This window comes from Labeo rohita, chromosome 20, assembly GCF_022985175.1.
Source record: "Labeo rohita strain BAU-BD-2019 chromosome 20, IGBB_LRoh.1.0, whole genome shotgun sequence".
Classification (NCBI taxonomy): Eukaryota; Metazoa; Chordata; class Actinopteri; order Cypriniformes; family Cyprinidae; genus Labeo; species Labeo rohita.
In genome coordinates this window covers 33,871,003-33,895,656 of record NC_066888.1, presented here as the reverse complement: position 1 = coordinate 33,895,656, position 24,654 = coordinate 33,871,003, and the positions used below count along the sequence as shown (strand labels likewise).

The following is a 24,654-nucleotide window of genomic DNA, read 5'->3' as shown; positions in this document are numbered from 1 at the left end:
TGGAGCGCGGGGCACAAACTAACGCGGGGTTAGTTGTAACACACATAGTTTAAATATTTCCACACATGCTAGCATAACCAAATTTACCGTATTTACTAGTTGCCATAGCAGCACTATACAGAGAAAATAGTGCGCCAAAATTCAAAAGCCTTTTGAAAATATTGCTGAATGTTTATTTTACCATAGTAAAAAAGTACTGTAAGTACATTTTTCATCTTAGTTTTTAGTATTCATTTAAAATGAGACAAATGTGCCATTATTTTAATCTCCAGTGTTATTTATCAGTTTAGATCAGTTATTAATGCTTGGCCAACCAGCAGAAGACACTAAAGCAGTGGTCTCAAACTCAGTTCCTGGAGGGCCACAGCTCTGCACATTTTCGCTCCAACCCTAATCAAACACACCTGATCCAGCTAATCAAGGTCTTCAGGATTACTACAAACTCCAAGCAGGTGTGAGCTGGAGCTGGTTGGAGCTAAACTCTGCAGAGCTGCGGCCGTCCAGGAATTGAGTTTGAGACCTCTGCACTAAAGCCAGGTTCACACTACAGGACTTTTTGCTGGATTTTGCTGTCGCGGACAGATTTCAAAAGTCTGCAAAAAAAAAAAAAACCCGGATCGTGACGAAATTGGTGCTCGTTGTGGTCGCCGAAGCTCCTTAAGTATGAGCAGGTCAGCAACATGATATGAACCAGTCTCGAGCTATCACAGACGTGACGCATTTTCAAACCTGTTTGAACGGGTATCTGAACTTACTTGATGTGAAGATATTTTTTTCTTCTTTTTTTTTGACACATACTGCCCGCTGTTTCTGTTAAGTGCCTAAAGATTCTTTATATGAATATAAAATGTATTTGACAGGAAGCGCCTGACACTTTTTTATTTGAATTGAAAATGTATTTATTTGACAGAAACTGCCTGCGATTGCTGTCAGGTGTCTTAAGTTAACGTCTAGGAATATAAAATGTGTTGGACAGAAAACCCATGCGATCGCTGACATGTAGTTGATCTTACAGTACAAAAATATGAAATGTATTTATTTGACACCAAATCCCTGCGATCGCAGACAGGTACCTGAACTGACTTTATATGAATAGAGTATGGAAATGTGATGTCAGCAATGCACGGCATTCTGGGACTTTCGGACACGGACACTACAATCTAGATTGGGTAATAGTGGAGGTAGATGTTAAAATTTATATTGTACATTTAAAAATACATTAGAATGGAGAACACTGTGACATGAACTGCCATATCTGCTGTCATGACCAGATGGAGAACGGATCTAAAATGAAGCGCAATTTTATGCTTTTCAGCTTGAAACAACACAGTGGTAAAAGCAGCTCAATGAAAATAAACAACTTTAAAATCTGGCTTTGTCGTTTGTATTTATTTATTACAGATTCATAATTTCCAATCCGCATGAATTTGTAAGTGCTCACGCTATGAATAACATGTTTGGAAATGTGATTTAATCTGTGATAAGATCACTGTTTTTGTTTATAAAGCAACTCATCTGATTTACTGTTCAGCAGATCTTTGTAAGAAATCATGTATTTGTTCAATTTAAGTCCAGTAAAACTTATTGCACTTCATCCCTTAATGAACTTATAGGGCGATATGACATATGATTAAATACATCAGCGTTTCTCATTTACAGTCATGTACTGTTGCTCTGCATATATTGCATATGCCTCTTTTATTTAACCTGATTCAGATAGCCAGCTAGTCCAAAGAGAGCTACATGACTGAACTGTGTTCCGGTTAACATGATCCCTACACAATGTTTATTGCTCCCCACTCCCTGAGCAGTGTTAATCAGTTGAAGTTTACTTTACTTGGGAATATCCATTCATGGATTTGCACTACACCACCACCTGCATCGTCTTCACACACAGACTAAACTTACTAGAGAAGCGTGACATAATATACCTGTCACGAACCCACTCCTGTACGTCAGTCTGCTTGCCACCAGAGGTCGCTTTGACACTCACATGTCAATGACTGTTTACTACACCCCGGACTACGTTTCCCATCTGCCATTGTCGCCGTCACCTGTACCCAATCAGAGACACTACTTAAACCCCGAACTTCCTGTCAGTTGTTGCCGAGTATTGTCTTGCGTTTAACACTTGTTGTTGTGTGTTAGCAACTAGAGTTAGCCATATTGTCAGTTCAGTCATGTTGTCTAGTTTAGTCTTGTTCCTTGTCATCCTAGCCTTGAACTTTTGGACTGTTATATCGTCTTGTCTGTCACGCTGCCTGCCTATCAGAACTCTATTCGAACCCTATTCGGATTATTCAATTGCCTCGCCCATCGAATAACGTTCGCTGTGGATCGACCCTTGCCTGTGTCACAGATTACTCTTTGTCTTGCAGTCTATATACCCGTTTGCCATTGCTGACCCTGCCTTGACCATGTCTTTGTCGATTTCCTCGATTAAAAGTTTGCAAATGGATCCGCCCGTCTCACGCCTCATCTCTGCGCACGCCGTAACAATACCTTTGTAAATAAATGCAATTTAAATTCATGTCTTGCGCACTTTAATGCTCGTTGAATGGAACATATATGTTGTCTTCAAACTGTAATCACGGCGGAATATTTCAAATTCGCAGGGCACTTACTTTTCAATAGAACAGACATCTGAGATATAAAATGTGCAGAGCGATGGTTCACTTACATGATCAACTGGCTGAGATCAAGCTATGGTGTTTATTTTATCTGGCAGATATATCAGTGACACCTAGTTATTAAAAAACTGCAAAAGAAAAATTAATTTGGTCCTGTGTGTGGTACCGTAGAAGGCGGCCATATGATTTCTGTAATTGTGTATGTGTCGTGTTCTGGCCACACGACTCAGTCCTCGAATGAACCCAATGGATTCCAATATTATTACAATTATTCTAAGCAAGTGCAAGCAGCTCTTAAAAATAGTGTGTCCTAAAACATGGCGGCGACTACCCAGAATGCAATGCGCAGTGACGTAGATTCCCATGCTCTATTGAAAATGTATTTATTTGACACAAACTGTCTGCGATTGCTGAAGGTATCTGAAGTTCCTGTTTATGAATAAAAAATGTATTTGACACGAAACCCATACAATCACTGACAAGTAGTTAATGTTACAGTACAGAAATATAAAATGTATTTATTTGACACCAAATCCCTGCGATCACCAACTGGTCTCTGAACTTGCTTTATATCAATAGAAAATGTATTTATTTGACACAAACATACTGTTAAGTACCTGAGGTTTCTGTATATGAATGTGTGCCCCCTCAGTTTTCTTAACAAAATTATTTATTTAAACCGTTATTGGATAATTAATTGAAGAGCATGGGCGCACCGTATGCAGAGAGCATAAAGTTGTGTTAGATTTGAGCAGATCAATCAGCGCCTGACTTGAGGCAGTATATATTCTGTATATGAATATAAAATGTATTTGACAGGAAGCACAGGTGATCGCCAACACTTCCTTCAAGTTAATTTATTTGAATAGAAATTTTATTTATTTGACAGAAACTGCTTGCGGTTGCTGACAGGTATCTGAAGTTAATGTTTAGGAATAAAAAATGTATTTGACATGTAACCCGTGCAATCACTGACAAGTAGTTGATGTTTGTCAGGCATTCACCACAGCCACCACCACCCACGTCACCCGAAGCTCCACCCACACGTTCGTCTTCACCGGAGTTCTAATCACGTGCACCTGGACTCAATTAACCACACCCTTTATAAGGACTGTTTGTTCAGTGTTTGTTTGCCAGATCTACCGATTGCACCAAGCTCGTTTCCCCTTGATGTTCTTCTCCTTTTGGAGCTGTTCCCTTGTTCTCCGGATTGTGGGTGATCATAAGGACTGTGCACAAGCTTCACGTTACCAGGACTGTCAGCTAAGCCATCCTTTTCATGTGTCTCTACAGTGTTGTGATCCTACTACTGCAAATAAACGTTGTGTTATTGTCACTCACCTCTCGTATCCTCCTCTGTGTGTGTGTGTGTGTGTGTGTGTGACAATGTTACAGTACCAAAAAATATAAACTGTGTTTATTTGACACCAAACACCTGTGATCGCCGACGGGTATCTGAAATTACTTTATATTAAATTTATTTATTTGACACAAACTGCCTGCTGTTACTGTTAAGTATCTGAGGATTCTGTATATTAATATAAAATGTATTTGACAGGAAGCGTCTGCGATCCCTGACAGGTATGTGATGTTTATGTTTATAAATAGAAAATGGATATTTATTTGTCAGAAACTGTCTGCGATTGCTGTCAGGTATCTGAAGTTAATGTTTATGAATATAAAATGTATTTGATACAAATCCCATGCGATCACTGACATGTAGTTGATGTTACAGTAGAAAAATATAAAATGTATTTATTTGACATAAACTGCCTGCAGTTACTGTGAAGTATCTGAGGTTTCTGTATACGAATTTAAAATGTATTTGACCGGAAACACCAGTGATCTACAACACTTATTTCAAGTTAATTTATTTAAATAAAAAATTTAATTTGACAGAAACTGCCTGCGAATGCTGACCTGTATATGAAGTTGCTGTTAATGAATATAAAAATGTATTTGACAGGAATCCCATGCGATCGCGACAAGTGCTTGTTACAGTACCAAAAATATTAAATGTATTTATCTGACACCAAATCCCTGCGATCGCAGAGGGTTATCTGAACTTACTTGATGTGAACAGAATTTATTTTTTGACACAAACTGCCTGCTGTTGCTGTTACGTACCTAAAGATTCCGTATATAAATATAAAATGTTTTTAACAGGAAGCGCCATTAATCGCTGACACTTATTTCAAGTTAATTTGAGTATAAAATGTTTTTATTTGATAGAAACTGCCTATGATTGCTGACAGGTATCTGAAGTTAATGTTTATGAATATAAAATGTATTTGACACAAATCCCATGTTCACAGAAAAGCAACATATGGCCAACACTTCTATTCAAAATGCTTTTTTATATATTTATATATATATATGAAATGCATACCTTTGTTCAAAATCTAAAATATTACAGTGACAGTGTTACAAAAAAAAATCATATGAATGCTGTTCCTAAATCTCAAAGAAAGAATCATAAAAACAGACATTGCATTGCTTTCAACACTTTACACATTAAGCAGCACAGCCATTTTAGAAATAGGGTCAAGGTTAAATGGATAGATTTTAAATATATTAAAATACATTATTGTAAAAGTTGCTTTAAATTGTAATAATATTTTACAATATCATGTTTTTGATCTAATAAATGCAGTCTTGGTGAGCATAAGAGACTTCTTTCAAAACCAAGTATCTTTCTTACCCCACACTTTTGAACAGTACAAAATATCCACGTTAAGTGAATTTGCATGAAGACCTGTTATTTATAAGTGAACCACACGATGGAGTCAGAGCATTAAACATTGAGGCAAGTTTTGCAGATCATCTTCAAATTTAAAACCCTGTTAAATATTTGCACTTCCAACCTTTTTAATGAAAAGCTTTTCAGTTACAGACCATTAGTGAAGATTTGTTGCGCCGAGAATGTTTTGTACTCTAATATTAACCGTAAACGTTGAGTTGAACTGAGGACCATTTAAAATGTTGGTATTAGGGATAGGGTTATATCTCTTACCTTGTAGTTTTATTTTAGTTTCAAAGAACAGCCTGCTGCCTTTTATATGCAGTCTTGCTCAGTTATAAGATTCACAGTTGTTTTTGTTTGTGCAGAGTCATTTCCCAATATAGTAGTGACACTTTATTGTATGAGTCCACAATAATTCACAATTACCACAGAAAGAAGTATTGATGTGAATTTGAAGACACAACTGGAAGTAAGTTCAGATGTTTGTTTGTTTGTTTGTTTTTTTTAATAATTATAGTGTATATATATTTATATTTTTTTTATAGGCTTGATGCAGTTCATAGTTACTCAGTTAATCAACACATTTAGGGGAGAGTGGTTGCTACGAGGGGCAGTTGCAACATGACTTATTTTTTCAAGCAGGAATAAGCGAGTGTTTTTTTTTTGTTGTTGTTGTTGTTTTTTTTTTTTAAAAGGTAAGATTTTTTTGGTCATCAGTGTTGGGCAAGTTACTCTGAAAATGTAATTAAATTACTGATTACTCTTTTGAAAAGTAATCAAATTACTGTTCTGATTACTTTATTTCAAAAGTAATTAGTTACATTACTAGTTACATAACTTTTTTTTTTCTGTACATCCACAAAATTTACGTGAAATAGTAAGTTTGTGTGTAGCCTAACATCCCAGCATAAACGCTCCCGATAAAATTTTTTATTAGGGTTAGGTTAGGGTTAACAAACCACTGTTACTTTTAACTAAAAGCAATAGGCAGCTGCGTGTGTGGTTGCAGAATGCACTGCATTTCGAGCTGTGAGTGTATTCTCTGATTGTCCATTACATTCCAGAAATCAAAATTGTTTAACGCTACAAAAACACGTTATAAATAGAAACTCTGCCTATGCTTACACGTGTTTTTTTTTTTTTTTTTATATTAGTAGTTCTTGTTGCTTTTGTGCAATACATGAATAGCAATTCATTTGTTTTAGAAAGTTAATGTTTAGATGTTCTATTTTGCAGGAGTCCCACAAATCATTTCATTCTATCGCATTCCCGCACACACATGAGTCTCTACCCGCCTGCACCCGCCCATCAAGTCTTGTCCCGCACCACTCTCTGTTGTGTCACGTCCAGCGGGAGTGCAGGTCTCTAATCCACTGGCGCTGGACTCGACAACAGAAGTTGGTGCGTTGCTCTCCACACCCAGTACGTTCTCAAGAACTTTTAATGTGCCGTGCTGCCCTTTCAGGTGTTTTAAATTGGATATGGGGTTTTTCACGGTTGAAAATTCTAATTGACAACGCACAATAATGTTCTTGTCTTTGACAGAAATAAACAAAAAATAATGATTGTATTTCCAGCTACAGAACGCATACTCCATGCTGACTTTGTTGTCATTGGTAGTATCCGCCTCACAGGCGCTTACCAGTCAAAGTAGGTCTCAAGTAGAAGATCGCGTGTGCCAGCCTACACCTTTTTTACAATCTAGATGATAAAACACATTCTGTCGGCAATGATGTAATGCAGCGGTAACGCATGCTTGTAACTATACTCTAATTACTCATTTGGAAATTATAACGCATTAAATTTCTCCATTAATACAAAAAGAATCAAATTACAGTAACGCGTTACGAAGTGCCAACACCGTTGGTCATAGTGTCTAAGTTGTTTGTGTGACACTTTGTAAAAACATAACATTTTAATCCGTGTTTCCTGAGTTTTTAGTAGGCATAGCTATGATATTGTGTCAAGCTAATATACCAAGTTTTATCACGGCTATCAGTGTAAGGACAGTTGCAACCATCCCAACATGCTGTCTCTTACCACAGCATTAATTTAAAAGCTTGCCATAACATGACATAATAGTAATTTTATGGATTAGGGTTAATAGTTGGGTATCTCTCCTTTTTTAAAAATCTGCTTGTTACTTAAGAATGTTTTTCCATGTATTCTATCTATTCTTTGTTTTTGTTTTTTTTTTTTTTTTTGTTTTTTATAGTCAGTTTACCTTATTGAGGATCCTGTCTGTGCACAAATAAAATAAAGAAATTGCAAAATGATATTTAAGAATGATCGAATTACATTTTAATATAACATTTCACTGTGTCTATTCAAGTGTAAATTGTACATATATTATCATATGTAAATGTTGCAGCAATGTGTGTAGCTGACAGATGTGGCTTTATTGTATTAAAATTTTGGCTTTCTAATACAAACAGTCTCTGATTAACTAAAGGAAATGCAAAAAGTGTTGCAACCATCCCACTCTCCCCTACTATGGCAGAAAACTCATTTATGAAGTGAAGACACTTAAAGAGTTTAGTATAATCTTGCCAGAAAAGGTTTTAGAATTTTTGTCATATGTCAGTACAAAAAATCTTGTGTAATATAACTTGTTTGTTTGCTGATTTTTATTGTATTTGTTATACTTGTTTTTTTTAATTGTTTTTGCCATGAAAATAGTTAAATAAAATATATGCTATACTATACCCCCTACTATGGCAATACAGTGGTTATCCATAAAGGACATGCATTAAGATCATGGTAAATACTAAAGGCAGGAAGGCACTGGGTTAAGTGGCGAAGTGTTTGTTCATGTAATGTGTAGAATGAAGACTAGAACAAACTCTTCATAATCGCGATGTAGTCATTTCACCAACCCGTTTTTTTTTTTTTTTTTTTTTTTTTTTTTTTTGTATGTTGTAGGCTATAGAACAAACGCTCAGATGATCTGCTCTCGGAATGTGGAATGTTTCCGTTTACATCGTTAGTTCGTCTATGAACTGCGGTCTTGTCAAATGTGAGCCCGTTATGAGATGTTAGGACATTTTCTCAAACTCTAGACACATGTGAGTTTATTTTTCTTTAGTAAAATCTCCATTACATTTCCCATTGATTTCAAGACTGTCTAGAGAAACGGTGTGTCACGAATGTCATCTTCCACGTTTGCTCTCTTTAGAGCAAAGCGGTAAGTGTTCACGACACGCTCTTGAGCGCACCGACTGTTAACAAAGAGAGCGCGCATCTGATCTCTGTGCGCGTGACAGTGAATCTACAACTGCACCAGTGGTGCGCACGGGACACGGGGGCGAGCAATGAGTCCTTTCACAGAGGCACAACAGTGAACGTCTCAGATCGGTTCAGAAGCAGCAGCAGTAGCATCACACGCGTGAAGTTCAGCGCGCGCGGACACGGACGTGCCAGATGGCGGGAGCGCAGCCTGGAGTTCACGCGCTCCAGCTCAAACGCGTTTCGGTGCCCGAGAGCCTGAGGACCGGCGACAAATTCATTAAATGGGACGATGTAAGTACCATACATGGCAAATTCAGTCCGGTTCCTTTTTCAGAGGAAGCACCTGTGAAGCATTTCTAGCGCGAGCAGCCGATGTAACTGTCAGATTCTGTTAAAAAGTCCAGTGGCTTGCTTTCTATAGGAGTGCTTTTGTATGTGTCTTAAAATAAAATATTTTTCGCGGATTCTGTTATCCAAACTAAAGTTTCATCATCGTATTTTGTTGGAAAATGTTAAAAAAAAGACAGATCACTCGGTCATCTCTTCTCCCTCATGTCGTTCAGACCTGTATGACTGACTTCCTTCCGTTAAACACAAATAGAGAAGATTGCTGGGAAACCCATTTATCCCAGCGTTTCCCATAAGTAGCATTAGCTTAAAAAGATCGTAGAAATCACTGTTTTGGATCGACGTGATGGTGAGTAAATAATGACAAAGTTCACATTTTGGGTAATTATCTCTGTAAATGCAGTTATGTTATGTAGGATGGCTTTTTCCATTTCAAAAAAAAAAAAAAATTCAAATAAATGTATTCACCTTAAATCAGTTAGGTTGCACTATAGGGGCATGTAGTCAGCTTTAACAAATCGCTAGTGTTGTTTTTTTGACATTGTTATTTTTAGGCAAATTACCTTTGAATAACTTTAATCATAATAGCCGATGGTATATGCACCTGGAAGGTGATCCTGGGAATGTGATGATTTTATTTTTCACATAATGTTTCCTTGTTCCAATATTTCCTCTTGTTTTCCCCTTTCATGGCCTCTCCTGCCTTAAAAGGTCAAAGCTACGAAAGTCATCAAGTCCAAGTAGTTTGATTAGGGTTAAGAAAACAAAATGAGTTTCATGGAGGGACAAATATGACTAAGCATCAGTGATTAATACAGTACTTGAAGATCACAAATTCACAATGGGGGCAATGTGAGTTTGACACAAATTATGAACAGGTCTCAGGTAAACTATTTTGTGTTTGGCATAGAAATGACAGTAGTATGTCGGCTTCTGATGAGACTTTGTGTAGGACTGAAGTGGGATTTTTTTTTTTTTTTTTTTCATCAGAAACCACTTCTCTCCAGTCAAGGGTTACCAGATTTAAACTGCAACTGTGCCTATTGTTTATTCTAAGCTCTTCAGGAGTGTTCTTCAATATCCGCTGTGTTTTGCCCAGCCCATGAACTGTAGAAATATGAATGAATGGTTTTGTAAACTACCTTCATGGATTGAACCAGCAGACGGATAGGGGAATTGTTTATTTATCATAAATTTTGATGGTAATGCCTCATCTTTGGTATTGCTGGAATTCTGATCTTAGACTGTGTGGCAGGATGGTTGACTAGTTGATTATTCGTCCAGTAAACATCTAGTTAGTAAGGTCAACAACTTGTAGGGTTTTTAAATTTTGGGGGGTCAGGGGCATATCAGCCTAATTGTACTGTGGTTCCTTAAGGTAATTAACTACTAATTCAGGCAATCCACCTACTAGTCAATTTTGTAAATCTTTGGGTTTGTACTTTTTTTGTACTTGTACTCATGACAGTTAGGGTATGTCTAAAAACTCCCATCTCATGTTCTCCCTCAACTTCAAAATTGTCCTATATCGCTGTTTTACCTTTTTTGTTAAGGGTGTTTGATCTTCTTTGCATGTTCACTTTGCAAACACTGTGTCTGTACTTCTGCAGCGATGTAGGATGATTTTGAAATGATTTTTGAAGTTGAGGGAGAAAAAATGACATACCCTACTGTCTTGAGTCAGAATACACAGAGTTCAGGGAGAGTAAGACAACACAAGCGTTTGAGATTAAAAAGTATTTAAATTGTATTTTTTTTAATGAAAATAACAGATCATTTCGCTAGATAAGACCCTTCTTTCTCGGCTGGGATCATTTACAACCACATTTGGGATCGTTTGAAGCCGCATTTAAACTGCATTTTGGAAGTTCAAACTTGGGGCACCATATCAGTCCATTATATGGAGAAAAATATTGCAGAAATGTTTCCCTCAAAACACATAATTTCTTGATGACAATGGGGTGAGTACATTACATGTGAATCTTTGTTTTGGAAGTGGACTTCTCCTTTAAGATGAATTGCTTTGTTATATTCATCATTTGTAAGTCAGTTTGGAAAGTGCTAAATTAATAAATGTATATGTTATGTTTGACAGTGACAACTTTATTTCAGATTGGGAGTGAAACTCCTAAATTACCGTTTCTAAGTGGTTACAAATTACAAGCTAATATTTTAGTGACTAGAGACATATTATTGTCCCACATTCTTCCTACCATTTAGATTTCCACTGTCTATTTATCTGATCTTATTTTTATTAACAAAAAGAAATGAAATATCCGAAAAGCTCCAAAACAGCTCTCTGAGCTGATAAATTATGCAGTCTTAATGTAGCAGATCACTTTCCCCGATTCTCTTCCAGTGAAGGCAGTGTTTCCTAACATGTGCATGACGAGCAGGGATGCATGTGATGCTCCTGTTTTTTTCCAGTTTGTGGTGGTTTTGGGTGTGATTTCAGGCTGATTTCCTGAGTTTCCCCTGTTCACATGTTTTTTTTTCCTGTGCACTCCTTCCATTTTTGTCCCTTTCATTATTTCAACTTTCTTCATCCTGTTTCACTTTTAGTCTTTGTGTTCTGTCTGGTAAAACTGAAAAGCAAAGCATTTTGCCAGAAGAGGCTTTTGAAGCCCAGAGTTTTTTAGCAGAAACATCTGATTGCAGCCTTTCACTTACTGTTGTGCTCGTTTTTATTCATTACAACCCACAGGGAACTGCCAAATAAAACCAAAGGAAGGATTTTTTTTTAAATCAGTATTAGTCATTTAGTACACCTTATATTACTTTCCACGCCAGTTTGCGAGAAAACAACTTCTTCTTCTAGAAAATTAGTGATCCCCGAAATGTCATATTTCAGGAAGTGCTGGTTAGTATGTTTGACTGTAAAAACATGTCAAGATGTTTTGCATAGTGGATATATTGGCCAGGACTTATTTGTTATTGACATGTGAGAGTCATTCAAACTAATGGAAACGTTGCTCTAAACAGTTCGGCCTGATGGTGTTTTTATAAGACTTAGGTTTTATTTTAATTTTTTAGTCCTTTTTCATTTAAATTATTCCCAAATGTGTGAACTATATCATGAAATCTCTCAATTCTCAATTATGTGTAAATAAATGCATTTTGCACCTTTATAGATCATGTCAGATCTTGCTTCTATTGTCCTCATTGGTAAGTCGCTTTGGATAAAAGCATCTGCTAAATGACTAAATGTAAATGTATAACGGGTGTGTGTGACTGGTTATAATGTGCAGCACTGTAAAAATGTGTCTATCACTGGCTCAGTGCCTGCTAGCAAATGCAAATTAGAATTTAGCAGCTGGTGATGTGCCACACAGAATTTTCTAATCACACCGTTGTGATCGTATCAAATATAAAAATATTATTCAGCTATTTTTTTTTTTTTTTTGTCTTTTGGAAGCTGCATTCAAAATCCGCTTGGTTTTCCGAGCCTTTCCGAATATGAATTCACGCTCCGGGCACTCCCTTAATGCCTGGAATTTCTTGTTTTTAATATTAGTTTGGCTGTTTTGAGTCTTTAGTTTTAAAATGTTTCTCAAGAGTTTGTCAAGTGTGAACCTGATGCATTTATTTCATATGAATCTTCTGATCTTTTGCTGTGAGTCCATCAAGATTAAAATAATAAAAGGAAATAACCAAATTAGCCTACTCATTACTTCAGTTGTGAAGTATTCACTAAACTAAGAAAAAGACGTAAATGTGTATATAATATAGATATCATCTTTATTGAACGGCCAATAAAATAACCTTTATTATTTACAATATAAAATTTAATCTGCCCATTATGAACAGTTGAAATTGTGTGTGTGTGTGTGTGTGTGTGTGTGTGTGTGTGTGTGTGTGTGTGTCTCTCTCTCACTGTTTTGCGGGGGAATACTATGGAAATCATCACCGGCCGCCTCATCTCATCTCCTCAATGCCTTGAGAAGATGATGTCTGGCCGCATCCATGTTGCCATTGTGCAGAAATTGTCTCTTGAGCTTTGTTTATTCTGTGTGTTTACAGTAACAAAAGGCCTTCAGAATACCCACAGCTCATTTCTCTAGCCAAGAGATTGATTTTACCTGTTTACAGCGCTCACTCAGATTCCTCCACCTCAAATCCACTGGTTTTTTGCTGTCTGATTTTAAATCGCTGTGACTAACAGAAATATCTGTAACTACAGTATATCAATCGTTTCTTCCTGACTACTGAGATTAAATGGAGAGCAAAAAGAGACTTTCCCTAGGAATACGTGTGTCACCACGTATCGCTGTCTAAACACAATGTGAGAGTCTGGAAAGGAAATCTGTCCTCCTCAGGCTTGGGCAGAAAGCAGGCCGGGCCTGGTTTTGTTTCAGTGAAGGACACAAGGTGACTTGAAACTCGCTCTGTTACCTATGACATGAACAGCATGTCAGTACCAGCATTCTTGGCCAGTGTTTGTCTTTCAGTGGCAGAACCTGCATCCAAATGCCTCCCAGCAATAAATCAGTTAGAAACAGGAACCAGTCAGACGGGTTGTTGACTATATACATGATTGGACACACTCATAAAACCTCTGGTGTGTGATCTGCACGGTGTTTATCTCTTCTCGGTGCGTACTGGTCACAGATGTGGTGTTTTGGACTGCATAATAAAAGCTGTGATGCCTGTTGAATCTCTGCATGCGTTATCGGGCCCTGCTGAAGTTTAGGTGCTACAAATCGCCACAGAACAAAGGCCTGTGGATCTTTTTATAGAGCTCCAGTAATATCTGCAGTTGCTATGTAAAGGTCTCCTGATGGTTATACGACACACGAGCTGCTCTCATCTTTCTGCGCTTGACGGCTCACATCAGACCCTCAGTTAAGGTTTGTTTTGCAGGAGCTACAGTTGTCTTCTCACTCTACTGGTTCTCATCTCTCCCCATTTCTCAGTTCTCATTTCTCTCCATGAACGTAAAGTTAGTCAAGTCACCTGTATTTACGTAGCACTTTACACAAGGCAGCTTTACAGTGTTAAACAGGAAAATAGTGTGTCAATAATGTAGGAGGACAATAGTCAATTTTTCAGTTAAAGGCAGTTCAATGATTGATTCAGTGATGTCATCATACATCTCAGTTCAGTTCAAATAGTGTCTGTGGAATCAAACCAACAATGTTGCCAGAAATTTGTAAACAGGGCCTCAGAATTGTGCAGAGTACTCGTCTGGTTCCCTTGTGCAGATGGCCGTCCAGGTGACAAGGTCTTCGTGGGGATCTGTCTCTGGGGCTCATCTAGTTCTCATCTGGGTGGCTGCAGTGACCTCAGAATAAGAAAGAAATATTAGTGTAGATGGCATCAGATGTTATTGACCTTATTTTGCCCCGCCCCTTTTTACACTGCATTTGCTGTCTCTTGTCTTCCAGTTGCATTTCCACAGTGATCTGACGAATTTATGAATGAACCGCTCCTTTTAAAATTTTGCTGGTGTACTGACATTTGTTAAGACATTTGCTTTAAACATTACAATGCTCACAATATCTTTCATTAACTCTACAACACATGAATCCTCTTTACCAGCTAAATTACTCTTAGACGGTGATGCCAAAGAAATATACTGAGCTACCGCACAAATGGAAGTTCAAAGACAATGTTCTAGAGATGGTGGCGCGCTTGTTTCTCTGGAGAATAAGGTCAATAGGAACACTAGGTAGAATGTTCCAGAGTGTGGGTGCTAAATAGGAAAAGGATCTGCCACCTGCAGTTGATTTTTATGCATTTTAGGTATTATCAAATGGCAGAGTTTTAAGAACGCAGCGGACGTGAAGGTCTATAATGTGATAAAAGCTCGCTCAAGTACTGAGGTGCTTAACCATTCAGGGCTTTATAAGTAAGTATCAAGATTTTAAAATATATGATGTTTAATACGGAGCCAGTGCAGTGTTGACAGAACCGAGCTAAAATGGTCACACTTCCTGGTTCTAGTAAGAACTCTAGCTGCTGCATGTTGGACCAGCTGGAGTTTATTAGCCGTGCAGAGCAGCCATCCAATAAAACATTACAATAATCTAACCTTGGGGTCATGAGTGCGTGAATTGACATTTCCAGACTAACCTGAAGTAAGCCTGGCTTATTTGGTAAACTTGTTTTATGAAACACTCCCCAAGACTTTAGAAGGAAAGACTGCTATCAAATAGCACACCCAGATTCCTAACTGATGCCATATTTCTAATTTCTCTCACCCACACACACTTTGGTCATATAATACATTAAATTAGTGTTCATTATGCTTACTGTCATAAAACTAACTCTTGTGCTGTGATGACACTGATGTAATTGTGTTTGTTGTTCTCTTGTGTTTTTGTAGGACTGCACCACAGTTACGCCGGTGACACTGCGCGTTGACCCACGGGGCTACTACCTGTACTGGACCGATCAGAATAAGGTCATTAGTGTCTCTCTCTTTCCTAAATACTCAGTGACTGTTCTGTAGCAAACTCTGTCCTGCATTAGAGATGCAAAACTACTGCCAATCAAAAACTACCGCCAGCAAAACTACTGCCAAACAATAATACTGAGTGTCTCTTACACGGGGGTTTGCTTTTAATTAATGCATGTCCGTTTTTCCTCTAAACTTAATGGCCTTTTAAGTGTTTTGCAGTGCTTTGTAAAATAAGTTATTTTTTCCAAATTCAGGGGGGTTTTTTTTAGGGTTTCCTGTTTTAATTTTTCTGGACTCCTTTTTAATGGTTATATTTAATTTTATTAATCAAAAAACATGTATAATTAATTAAAACAATGGAACTTATACAATTTAACATCAATATATCAAAAATTCTGTTATGTTTAGGGCCCTATGGAATGTTTTAGCATGTCTATTTATTGGAATGCATAAATTAACAGCCTTATGAAATTCTGTGTTGTGTATTTAATTTTTCTGGTTATCAAATAAAGGCGTAAAATATTAATTTATCTTTTAATGAATGAAAATGTTTGGCAAATAAAGGGGATGTACTATTAAAATTTAAAAGATGGAATAAATATTGTGTAAAAAATCGTCATAGTATAATTAACAGTAGTAGTAGTAGTGGTAGTAGTACTGTAGGTACATACATTCTGCTGAATGATAGTAATATATTTCTGGCACAATGTCTACAAGCTAAACTGAACTTTTAATTTGATTGCCGTGAATACCTTTAAATTTCAGAGTATATGACCCTGGTTTTACTCAAAGGAAACTGTGAACTGCTCACAAAGTACTTTCAGAGCAGTTCTGGAGATGTTGTTCATGCATTTTTTATGGCAGACGCTGAAATCACCTCAAGCGTCACGCACGCTTCAGTACGTGTGGAGTAAAGGAAACTGAATATGCGTCTGCACCATTTATTCATAATGACACGCAGAACATGCAGGATTCATATTTAAATGGTATTTTGCAGCTTAATATTTACAGATACTAGTCCATATCGCGATTTATTGAAGTGTAATGACCAGCTTTTGATTGATTCATTCAAACTTTGACAAATTCTGTGAATTCTTTGGAAATCATAGGGCGATACAAAAACATTCGGGGCTAGAGAAAAATCTTTCTGGGCTCGAGCCCCGAATAATTAGCCCTAGCGACGCCCCTGATCGAGGAGCACAAAAAACGTTCTGTTCTGTAACGTTATTAATAAGCAGAGTCGGATTAAATGTGGCACACCCAATTTTTCTGATGCAAATCTAGAGTCTCTTTTCTGGCTATGCTACTGTATACAGGTGTGAGTATTGAAGGTTGAACATTATATTAATTACATACATGTACTTTGTAGACATCCTTAATTTTAGGCCGCATTTACGCCGCAGGTCTTGATGACCAATTACGATTTTATGGCTATATATAGCTATATATATATATATATATATATGTATATATGTATATATGTATATGTAACGGGGAGTGAGAGACGAGAGGCGAGCGGATCCAAATGCGAGCTTTTATTTAATGGACGAGGCAAAGACATGGTCAGACAGGCAGGGTCAAACAGGAGCAAACAGGAATATCACAGGAGAGACGTAGAGAATAATCCAAAAACACGAGCGAGAGTCAGGTAGGCAGGCGGCGAGCAGTCGAGACGAGAAGGGCCAGGCGTGGGGACTAAACACTGGGAACTAGGAACTCGGGAACAACGAAACTAGGGAACGCTAACAATAGAACACAAGAATGACTCACAATACTCCGTGGTTTGCATGGGGAAAGTCCGGGGCTTTTATAGAGCTGCTGATTGGTCACGGGGACACAATCAGCGCGATGGATACTGGGAGATGTAGTCCGGGGTGTGGTGCAACAGTCAGAGTGTAATGATGGGGTGAGAGTGACATCTGGTGGTGAGCGGACCGCGGAACACCGACCAGATTCGTAACAATATATATATATATAATTTTATTTTTTTTTTTTTTTTTTTTTGACAACATGCTTGCATTTCCTTTGAAAGTGACCCATCTGATGTGTGCATTTTACACTGCACTTGGTGAAACATGAAAAAGAGTATATATATGACATCAAATACAATTACAATCATACACTGAGTTTAATTTATTGACATGGAATTCATAGAGAAACGTTTTTAATGCAATAGGACAGTGCTTATGTACGCAGCTCCAGTGAACGTTTGTGAGTGGAATAATCAAGTGGTTGATATTTGTAGACATCTTCTGGGGTTTTTTTACTTATTAAAACTAAATGCATTCATCAGTGACTGTATATCAAGGCACATGTTTTCACATGGTTTCAATGGAATGAATGGGGAGAGTCTCCACAACGGGACTGAAGCGAGAGCCGCCGTCACTGACAACAGCAGCAACGAGTACCCACTTACAGGACAGGCGCAAATGCACGTGTCCGGTTCATATCTGATTTATTTCCATATATGAAGGAGGCCTGAAACCGATTGGAATCAATGTAATTTTTTTCTTTCCTGTTTACACGGTTGTGGGCCGTATCCGAACTGTGCCACATGGGAGGAAAAAATCGGAATTGGGTCACTTAAACCATGCAGTGTAAATGCGGCGTAATAACTCCATTGTGCTGTCTGTTTGTTCTGTTGTCAGTGTATCTTTGTCTGGACACCGCGCTTTTTCACAGGCTGTGTGGTGTCAGCTTTTGGTATCGGAGCTTTGTAATGAGTACGAGTACAGGAGCGTGGTATTTTCTCATTTTTTTCACATTTTCTTCTTAAGAAAAAAAAAGATGTTCTTTAAAATATATTTGAGAACAACATAAAAAATTTTCAAGAATTACACTTGCATTCTTATAAACTTCTTGGAATTTATCTTAAGAAATTTTTAAATTTAGTTCTTAAGAAGATTTTCATGAATTTGCCTCTATGATTTTACGTACATTGTTTATTAGTGCGAGTTGGAGTGTGTCCTCTTTAGATCTCTCAGTCACAGCTTTCTGCTCCCCTTGTCTCTCTCTGCTGCGCTGGGACGAGGATTGAATCCGGCACTGACTGCAGCTTCTGCTCCCAGAGGAGTTTGTCACGAGTCTGTACTGCTCTGACATCCATCCACTGCCAGTGCTCTGCTGACCTGCACTGCGTCCCTTCCCACAGTGCAGTGCACTTACACTGTTCATTTTAACAAGCAAACTTTGGTCCATTAAACCTCCACAGAAGTGTTGTGTTTTGACGTGAGGCATCTGTTTTTGACCAGCTGTACACTGCAGGCTGGTTTAGGTCCACTGAGCGTGTTTCTCTCTGTGTCTCTGTTTCAGTCTTAAAGGGGTCATCGGGTGCCCAATTTCCACAAGTTGATATGATTCTTTAGGGTCTTAATGAAAAGTCTATAATATACTTTGGTTAAAAATTCTCAATGGTTGTGTAAAACAACACCCTTTTTACCTTTTACCTTATCATCTCATTCTGGTCGAGGCTGTTTTAAAATGCAAATGAGCTCTGCTCACCCCGCCCCTCTCTTCTCTCTGTGGAGTGACGAGCCTGTTTACTTTAACCGCATTTAGCAGCGTTTAGCCGTGTTTGCTAACTAGCACGTTATTAGGAAAGGCGAATGCAAAGATAATAAAAAACACCCCTTATATTCACTTCTGCTGTAAGTGAAGCTGGATCACGAATGATTCGCGTGAACATAGACGGATATATGTAGATCGGGAGGTGCATTCCCTTCACAAACAAACATAATCCACTGCATCTTCAGCAGCTCAGATGTCTGGAGCACTATGTTCATTATTACATCCAGCAAAATAACACCTTAATCACTCAGTTCTTGTTTAACTTACATCCCTGCTCCAGCATTAAAACATGGAGGTCGGACTGTTACAACCGATCTGAGGTAAGACGCTCATGTCAATCAACTATTGTGGGAGCGGCCTCTGTAGGTGTGACGCCACACCGACAGGTATCTGAGAACGGCTCGATTTGAAAAAGGGAATATTATTTTTACAGATTAATTAAAAACCACTGCATGGATTTCTATCATTATAGGGTAGATTTATACATACACTGCCAACACACATTAATGTTCAAACAACACGTAAAAGTGAACTTAGCATCCAATGACCCCTTTAAGGTGCTTTATTGGCATGACAAATATATCTTTACATTCATATTGCCAAATGTGTTTCTGCATGCAATTAAAACAAAATATGAATAATGTAGCTCTAATGAACCTCCCTCTCATACACTAACCTCACATACACTCATGTGCTGGTATGTAAACAGTTTCCACCACTTTGCTGAAGGTCTCTGAATCCCAGTTTGGTTTTGAATAAAAGTGTCTGCCAAAGTATGATGTGGTCTTGGTGGCTGTTGTGATAGTGATGTTGATCTGAAAGCTCGTGTTTTTCAGGGGTTTTTTTTTCACATAACACAGTAAAATGCTTGACGGGCCTTTGAATTGGTAGCGCAGAGGAAGCACTGCATGCTGTTCTTCTTTACTTATCAGAACAAAAATGCTCAAAAAGAGAGGAATGCAGAAAAGGAAGGAAATGACTGCAGCCAGGATCCAAAAGTTTTTTAGTCATGCCGTCCATCTCTGGTTATCGCCGTTGCGTGTCGCATTGAGTAGAGCCAGCGCATCTCTGCGCTACAGGAACTGTTGTTTAAATACAGCCATATTTTGTTTGCAGAGTGGAACAGGAATGTGAAGTGGGTGATGCGTTTTGAATGTCAATGTCTCCCAGCCCCCCAGCTGTAAGTGAGCAGATCATTTGACTAAAGCATTTGCATGAGGCAACAGGGCTGTGACCCGTTCCTCTGCTCTGTGGATCGCAGCAGCATGGACTCTCACACAGCAACTCTTAGACAAAGCAGTTTACAACGCCTGCATTTATGATGCTGCTTGATTCTCACAAGTCTGAGCATCTCTTATGAGTGATGCAACAACATGACAACAACATGACACTGTACACCTCTGCGCCTCGTCTACTCATAAAGGTTGCATGTTGTTTCACCTTTTGTGAAACAGAAAGGTTCTTCAGATGTTAAAGGTTCTTTAATTACCATTTAAACAAAAAAGGTTCTTCTATGGCATCATGAAGCACCTTTATTTTTAAGAGTGAAATCTGCCTGGAACACAAACCTGAATGACCGTGCTGTCATTAGAAGAGTGAGTAAATCATGACACGGCCTTCGGTTTTGGGTGGACTATACCGATTAAGAAAAGTCTCTGTTTTACTCTCCATTTGATCTCGTTGCTGTCTAAGAGAATGGTGAGCATGTGTTTTAAACTATGACCTGGTTCTTCTACCACCATTTCTTCTCCTACTCCTGCTGAGTCGCCAATAGTTCAAACACTGTTTTTGCCCAGCGTTGCACTTTTGTCTGATTGTCCTGGCAGGCACCTTGGTCCCTTTGTCAGCATAATCACTGCTGGCAAAGTGTAAATCTTCAGCCAATCTACTGAAATTGAAGTGTGTTCAATGCCAAGTTGAAATGGCTTTTCATCAAGTGAATGCAGCTGACAGGAAGGAGCTCTTCATTTCACATGTCAGTGCTTACTATGAGAGACACTGAAGATACAACACCTTCACTGGCACCCAAGACTGCCAGTTCTTGAAAAGTTGTGCCACAAGTCAAGCCAGCCTTATTGCTTTAGCGCCTTTATACATCACAGATTTTTTCACAGTAGCTCCACAGTGATAAACAGGAAAACGATGATTCAGTGATGATTCAGAGATCCATTCTTCTGTAAAGCAGCTCTAAAAACAGTGCTGCTATGTTCAGTTGAGGCCAGTTCAGTGTTGATTCAGTTTCATTCAAGTAACTGTGTAAAGATGATCAGTAATCAAAATAGTCAATTCAATAATGTTGCTTGCATATCATAAAGAAATATCCAAAAAATCTATCCTTTTTTAGAGTGTGTTCACAATTGTCATGTTTGGTTAGATTAAAACAAACTCTGGTGCAATTGCTCTGTTAGTGCGGTTCATTTTAATATGTGTGAACGCTACCATTCGAACCCTGGTGTGCACCAAACAAGCGGACCGAGATGGGTCTTAAAAAGATGGGTCTCGGTCCGCTTCCAAACTATCTCTGGTGCGGTTCAAATGAAATATGAACGCAACACAGACCAAATACTTCTGAACCAACTGAAATCAGGAAGTAGTGACAAGATGCGACGCTATGCAACATGATTTCACGAAGGGAACAAGCGTTGTATCCAAAACAAAAGGAGCGAAGGGCAAATGTGTAGCTACGAGGAGGTAAAGTGCCTTTTATGAGCTTTGTGAGTTTGCAGGTTGTTAAAATAAAATCATATGCACGCAACAATGAGCGCGCTTAGTCCAGAGTGTGTTCGACTTAACCCGGTCAGTGAATGGGTACTTTGATGTCATACACCCGCAGTGTCGCTTTAAGTCAAACGCACCTTTTCCTTTTGTTTGGAGTGTTCGGTGAGTTCCGTCACAAAATGTACGTCATTCAACTCAACCAATCAGGCTGTGAATGTATCGCTATGCCTTTAGGTTCAGTATCTTTAGGTTCACTGTCAAAAATGCCAGTGTGAGTGCTAAACGGACCAGGACCAAATGTATAATTTTCCTCTTTGGTCAGGACCAAATGAAGCAAACTACAAGTGTGAACACACCCTTAGAATCTTTGTGGTCTTGTGGGTGTACCAGAGTATCAAGCCATTTGTTAATGTAACCATCACAAAGCGCACTGGCAATCCAGCAAACCAGTAGGGAAGTTTTCATTTGATTGCTTCAGATCAGTAGAGTTTAGTCTGAGCATAGCTGGACAGACTGGTAAGCATTGGATAGATGGAGATTTTTAAAAGGAAGCAGCTGTTGAACAGAAGACAGCAGCACTATAGAAGTATGTGAAAGCATTTCTGTGCAGAAGCTGTGAGACAGTTTGTGATGAAGTTCTTGAAGTCTTTTTGAAAGAACGGCTGCTGGGCTTGTTCCTTCTGTCTCTTCGTTTTCTGCCCTGCACCATCTGATATGTTCACTGCACTTTTGCTCAGTGAATCCAGGCAGTACTGTGAAAAGGCCACAGTAAGATCAGCTCTTGGCAGATCGGCACTTGGCAGATTTTTCGTACTCTCTCTGTAAAAGAAAAGGTCTGTTCACAAAACAAGGACTTTGAAAGATGCCAGAAGAGATCGGTTCACCTGTGGCCTTTGATAGCTGAACTTAACCAAAGTTTACTGTCAAAGTTTTTTATATATATATATATATATATATGTATTAGGGAAGTGGCGTGACCCTCCAAAGAATAGCAGAGTACTGCCATTATTAGTCCTGGTGGAACATGCAGCAGATGACAAATCAAGGACATTGCTTTGATGTAGATGTTTTTCAAGGAAAAAAATAAAACAATAACTCTGCTGCATAAATTGTAATGAATTAGCTGGAGCTGACATATGACAGCCCTCTCTGCATCGTGTGTTTTCTTGCCGTACAAGCAAGAGGAAGCGTGTACGATGAAGGTGTGCTCTCTGTTTTTCTCTGCCCTCACTTTGTACATGAGCATGACCTTATGCTAGATCCCAGATGGCAACAAACTCTCACAAAGCACACTGTGAATTCACAGACTGTGTGCTGGTTAACAGACAGTGTTGCTTCATCTTTTCATAGTGCAAACTATTTTTACTAAGCTTTGTGATGAACCAGCTGTTATAAACACTGTTTGTTGTTGTTGTTGTTGTTGTTTTTAAATAGAGAAGCTAACTGAGTGTAGGTCTATGCAGTAGTGCCATAAGCAAACAAGTTTCAGCCATGTTCTTAATAATGAACAAAAAAAAACAGCACTTTTAAATATTGATGTAAAAGAAAAACAGCTTTTGGCAACACTTTTTTCTGCTACTATATATTTTCTGCAGCAGCTTTGCTATTGAACAGCTACATGATTTAATAAATATTTAAACTCCTTACCTCTAAACTGAGAAATGTGTTAATAGCTAATCAAATAACTACTGCTCAACACTGATTGAGTCAGATAGAGCAGGGTGGCGTTGTGCCGATAGATGATAGTATCGTGTATCAACGATAGAGATATCGCCTGTTGCTGATGCTTTTGACGACAGCTGTTCGATTTAAATTATTATTTATTATTATTATTTTTTTTAAATGTTGTAGATTTAAGTAGTAAATGAGAATCGCAAAAATTATTCAATATATCTTGAGACTTAAGATTTTCTTAATGACTTTCAGTTTTAAGATAATTAAAACAGCAGTTTTTAAATAACGAAAGAATATGTAAAAGTATGGCATTTGGGGTCAAAAGCGCCCCTGCTGTTGGGGCTAAAAGGCACATTAATTAACATGATCATTGATAGAAGGCGGTCTGTTTCATTTGTTGACATGACATTGTTAGTTTCAGATGGTAAATAATATATTATGTTGGGTGTCCGTCTTAGAGATAATCACTATGTTTAGAATCAACCCACATATTTAAAACATACTATTAATCATATAATAAAATATAATTTGTTGTTACTATTGTACAGCTATATTACATTTTTAAGGAATCTCCTACAATGCTTGATTTTGTTTCTGTTTTTTAAAATGTTTATATTAACCGTTTAATGACAGTATATTTATTGAACAAAAATAATTATTTTATGTATCATAATAAGCAGAAAATAGTACAAACTAAAGTGAGTGTACTGAACAAGTATTAACATACACATTATTAAAAAAAAACAACAACATTATTTTAGCTAAAGTATTTGTATCCATACTGTATGCCTTTTACCCCATGCTGGTGAGCCTTTTACCCCCTGTGTGGGATAAAAGGCCCCCCTTGCCACCTCATGCATTTGAGATTTTTAAACAAAACAAACAACTTGTATGATTTATTTTCATACAAAATCTATTCGTCAATAAATGTTCAATACAAACATATGTGTTTTTCTGCAATCATACACTTTGGGCGCAGTGAAAAGCACATGTATTTTTTATTTTTTACATGTATTTTTTCCAACACTAGAGCAGGGGTTTTCAAACCTGTCCTGGAGGCCCCCCAGTACTACATGTTTTGTATATCTCCCTTATGAGCAGTGTTGCCAACTAATTTTGAGGGGAAGTTGCTAAAGGAAGGTGGATTTGTTGCTAAAAGTTGCTGAATGACGTTGTGAAGTCATTGTGCGATGACGTCATTATGTAATCACGGCACAAAGTTGGGCCACTGCATCAAATCCCAGCAAAAAATATATACATGTTAATTTAGATTTGTTTGTAAAATGATGTAAATGCATAAAAATGTATTAAAATATAAATAACCGTATTTTCAAATAAAACATTTA

General features: G+C 37.9%; 1 protein-coding gene across 2 annotated transcripts in view; it reads left to right on the top strand.

Moving 5' to 3' along the window:
• The first annotated feature begins 8,641 nt into the window (after window positions 1-8,641).
• Window positions 8,642-24,654, top strand: part of LOC127182984 (1-phosphatidylinositol 4,5-bisphosphate phosphodiesterase beta-1) — an 83,072-nt gene continuing 67,059 nt past the window's right edge. The window contains exons 1-2 of one of the 2 annotated variants that reach the window (XM_051138715.1): window positions 8,642-8,892; window positions 15,275-15,352. In XM_051138715.1, coding sequence (XP_050994672.1) covers window positions 8,794-8,892; window positions 15,275-15,352 — 177 coding nt within the window. In that variant the 5' untranslated portion in view covers window positions 8,642-8,793. The remainder of the gene's footprint in view (window positions 8,893-15,274; window positions 15,353-24,654) is intronic. The other variant, XM_051138714.1, reaches the window with a different exon arrangement.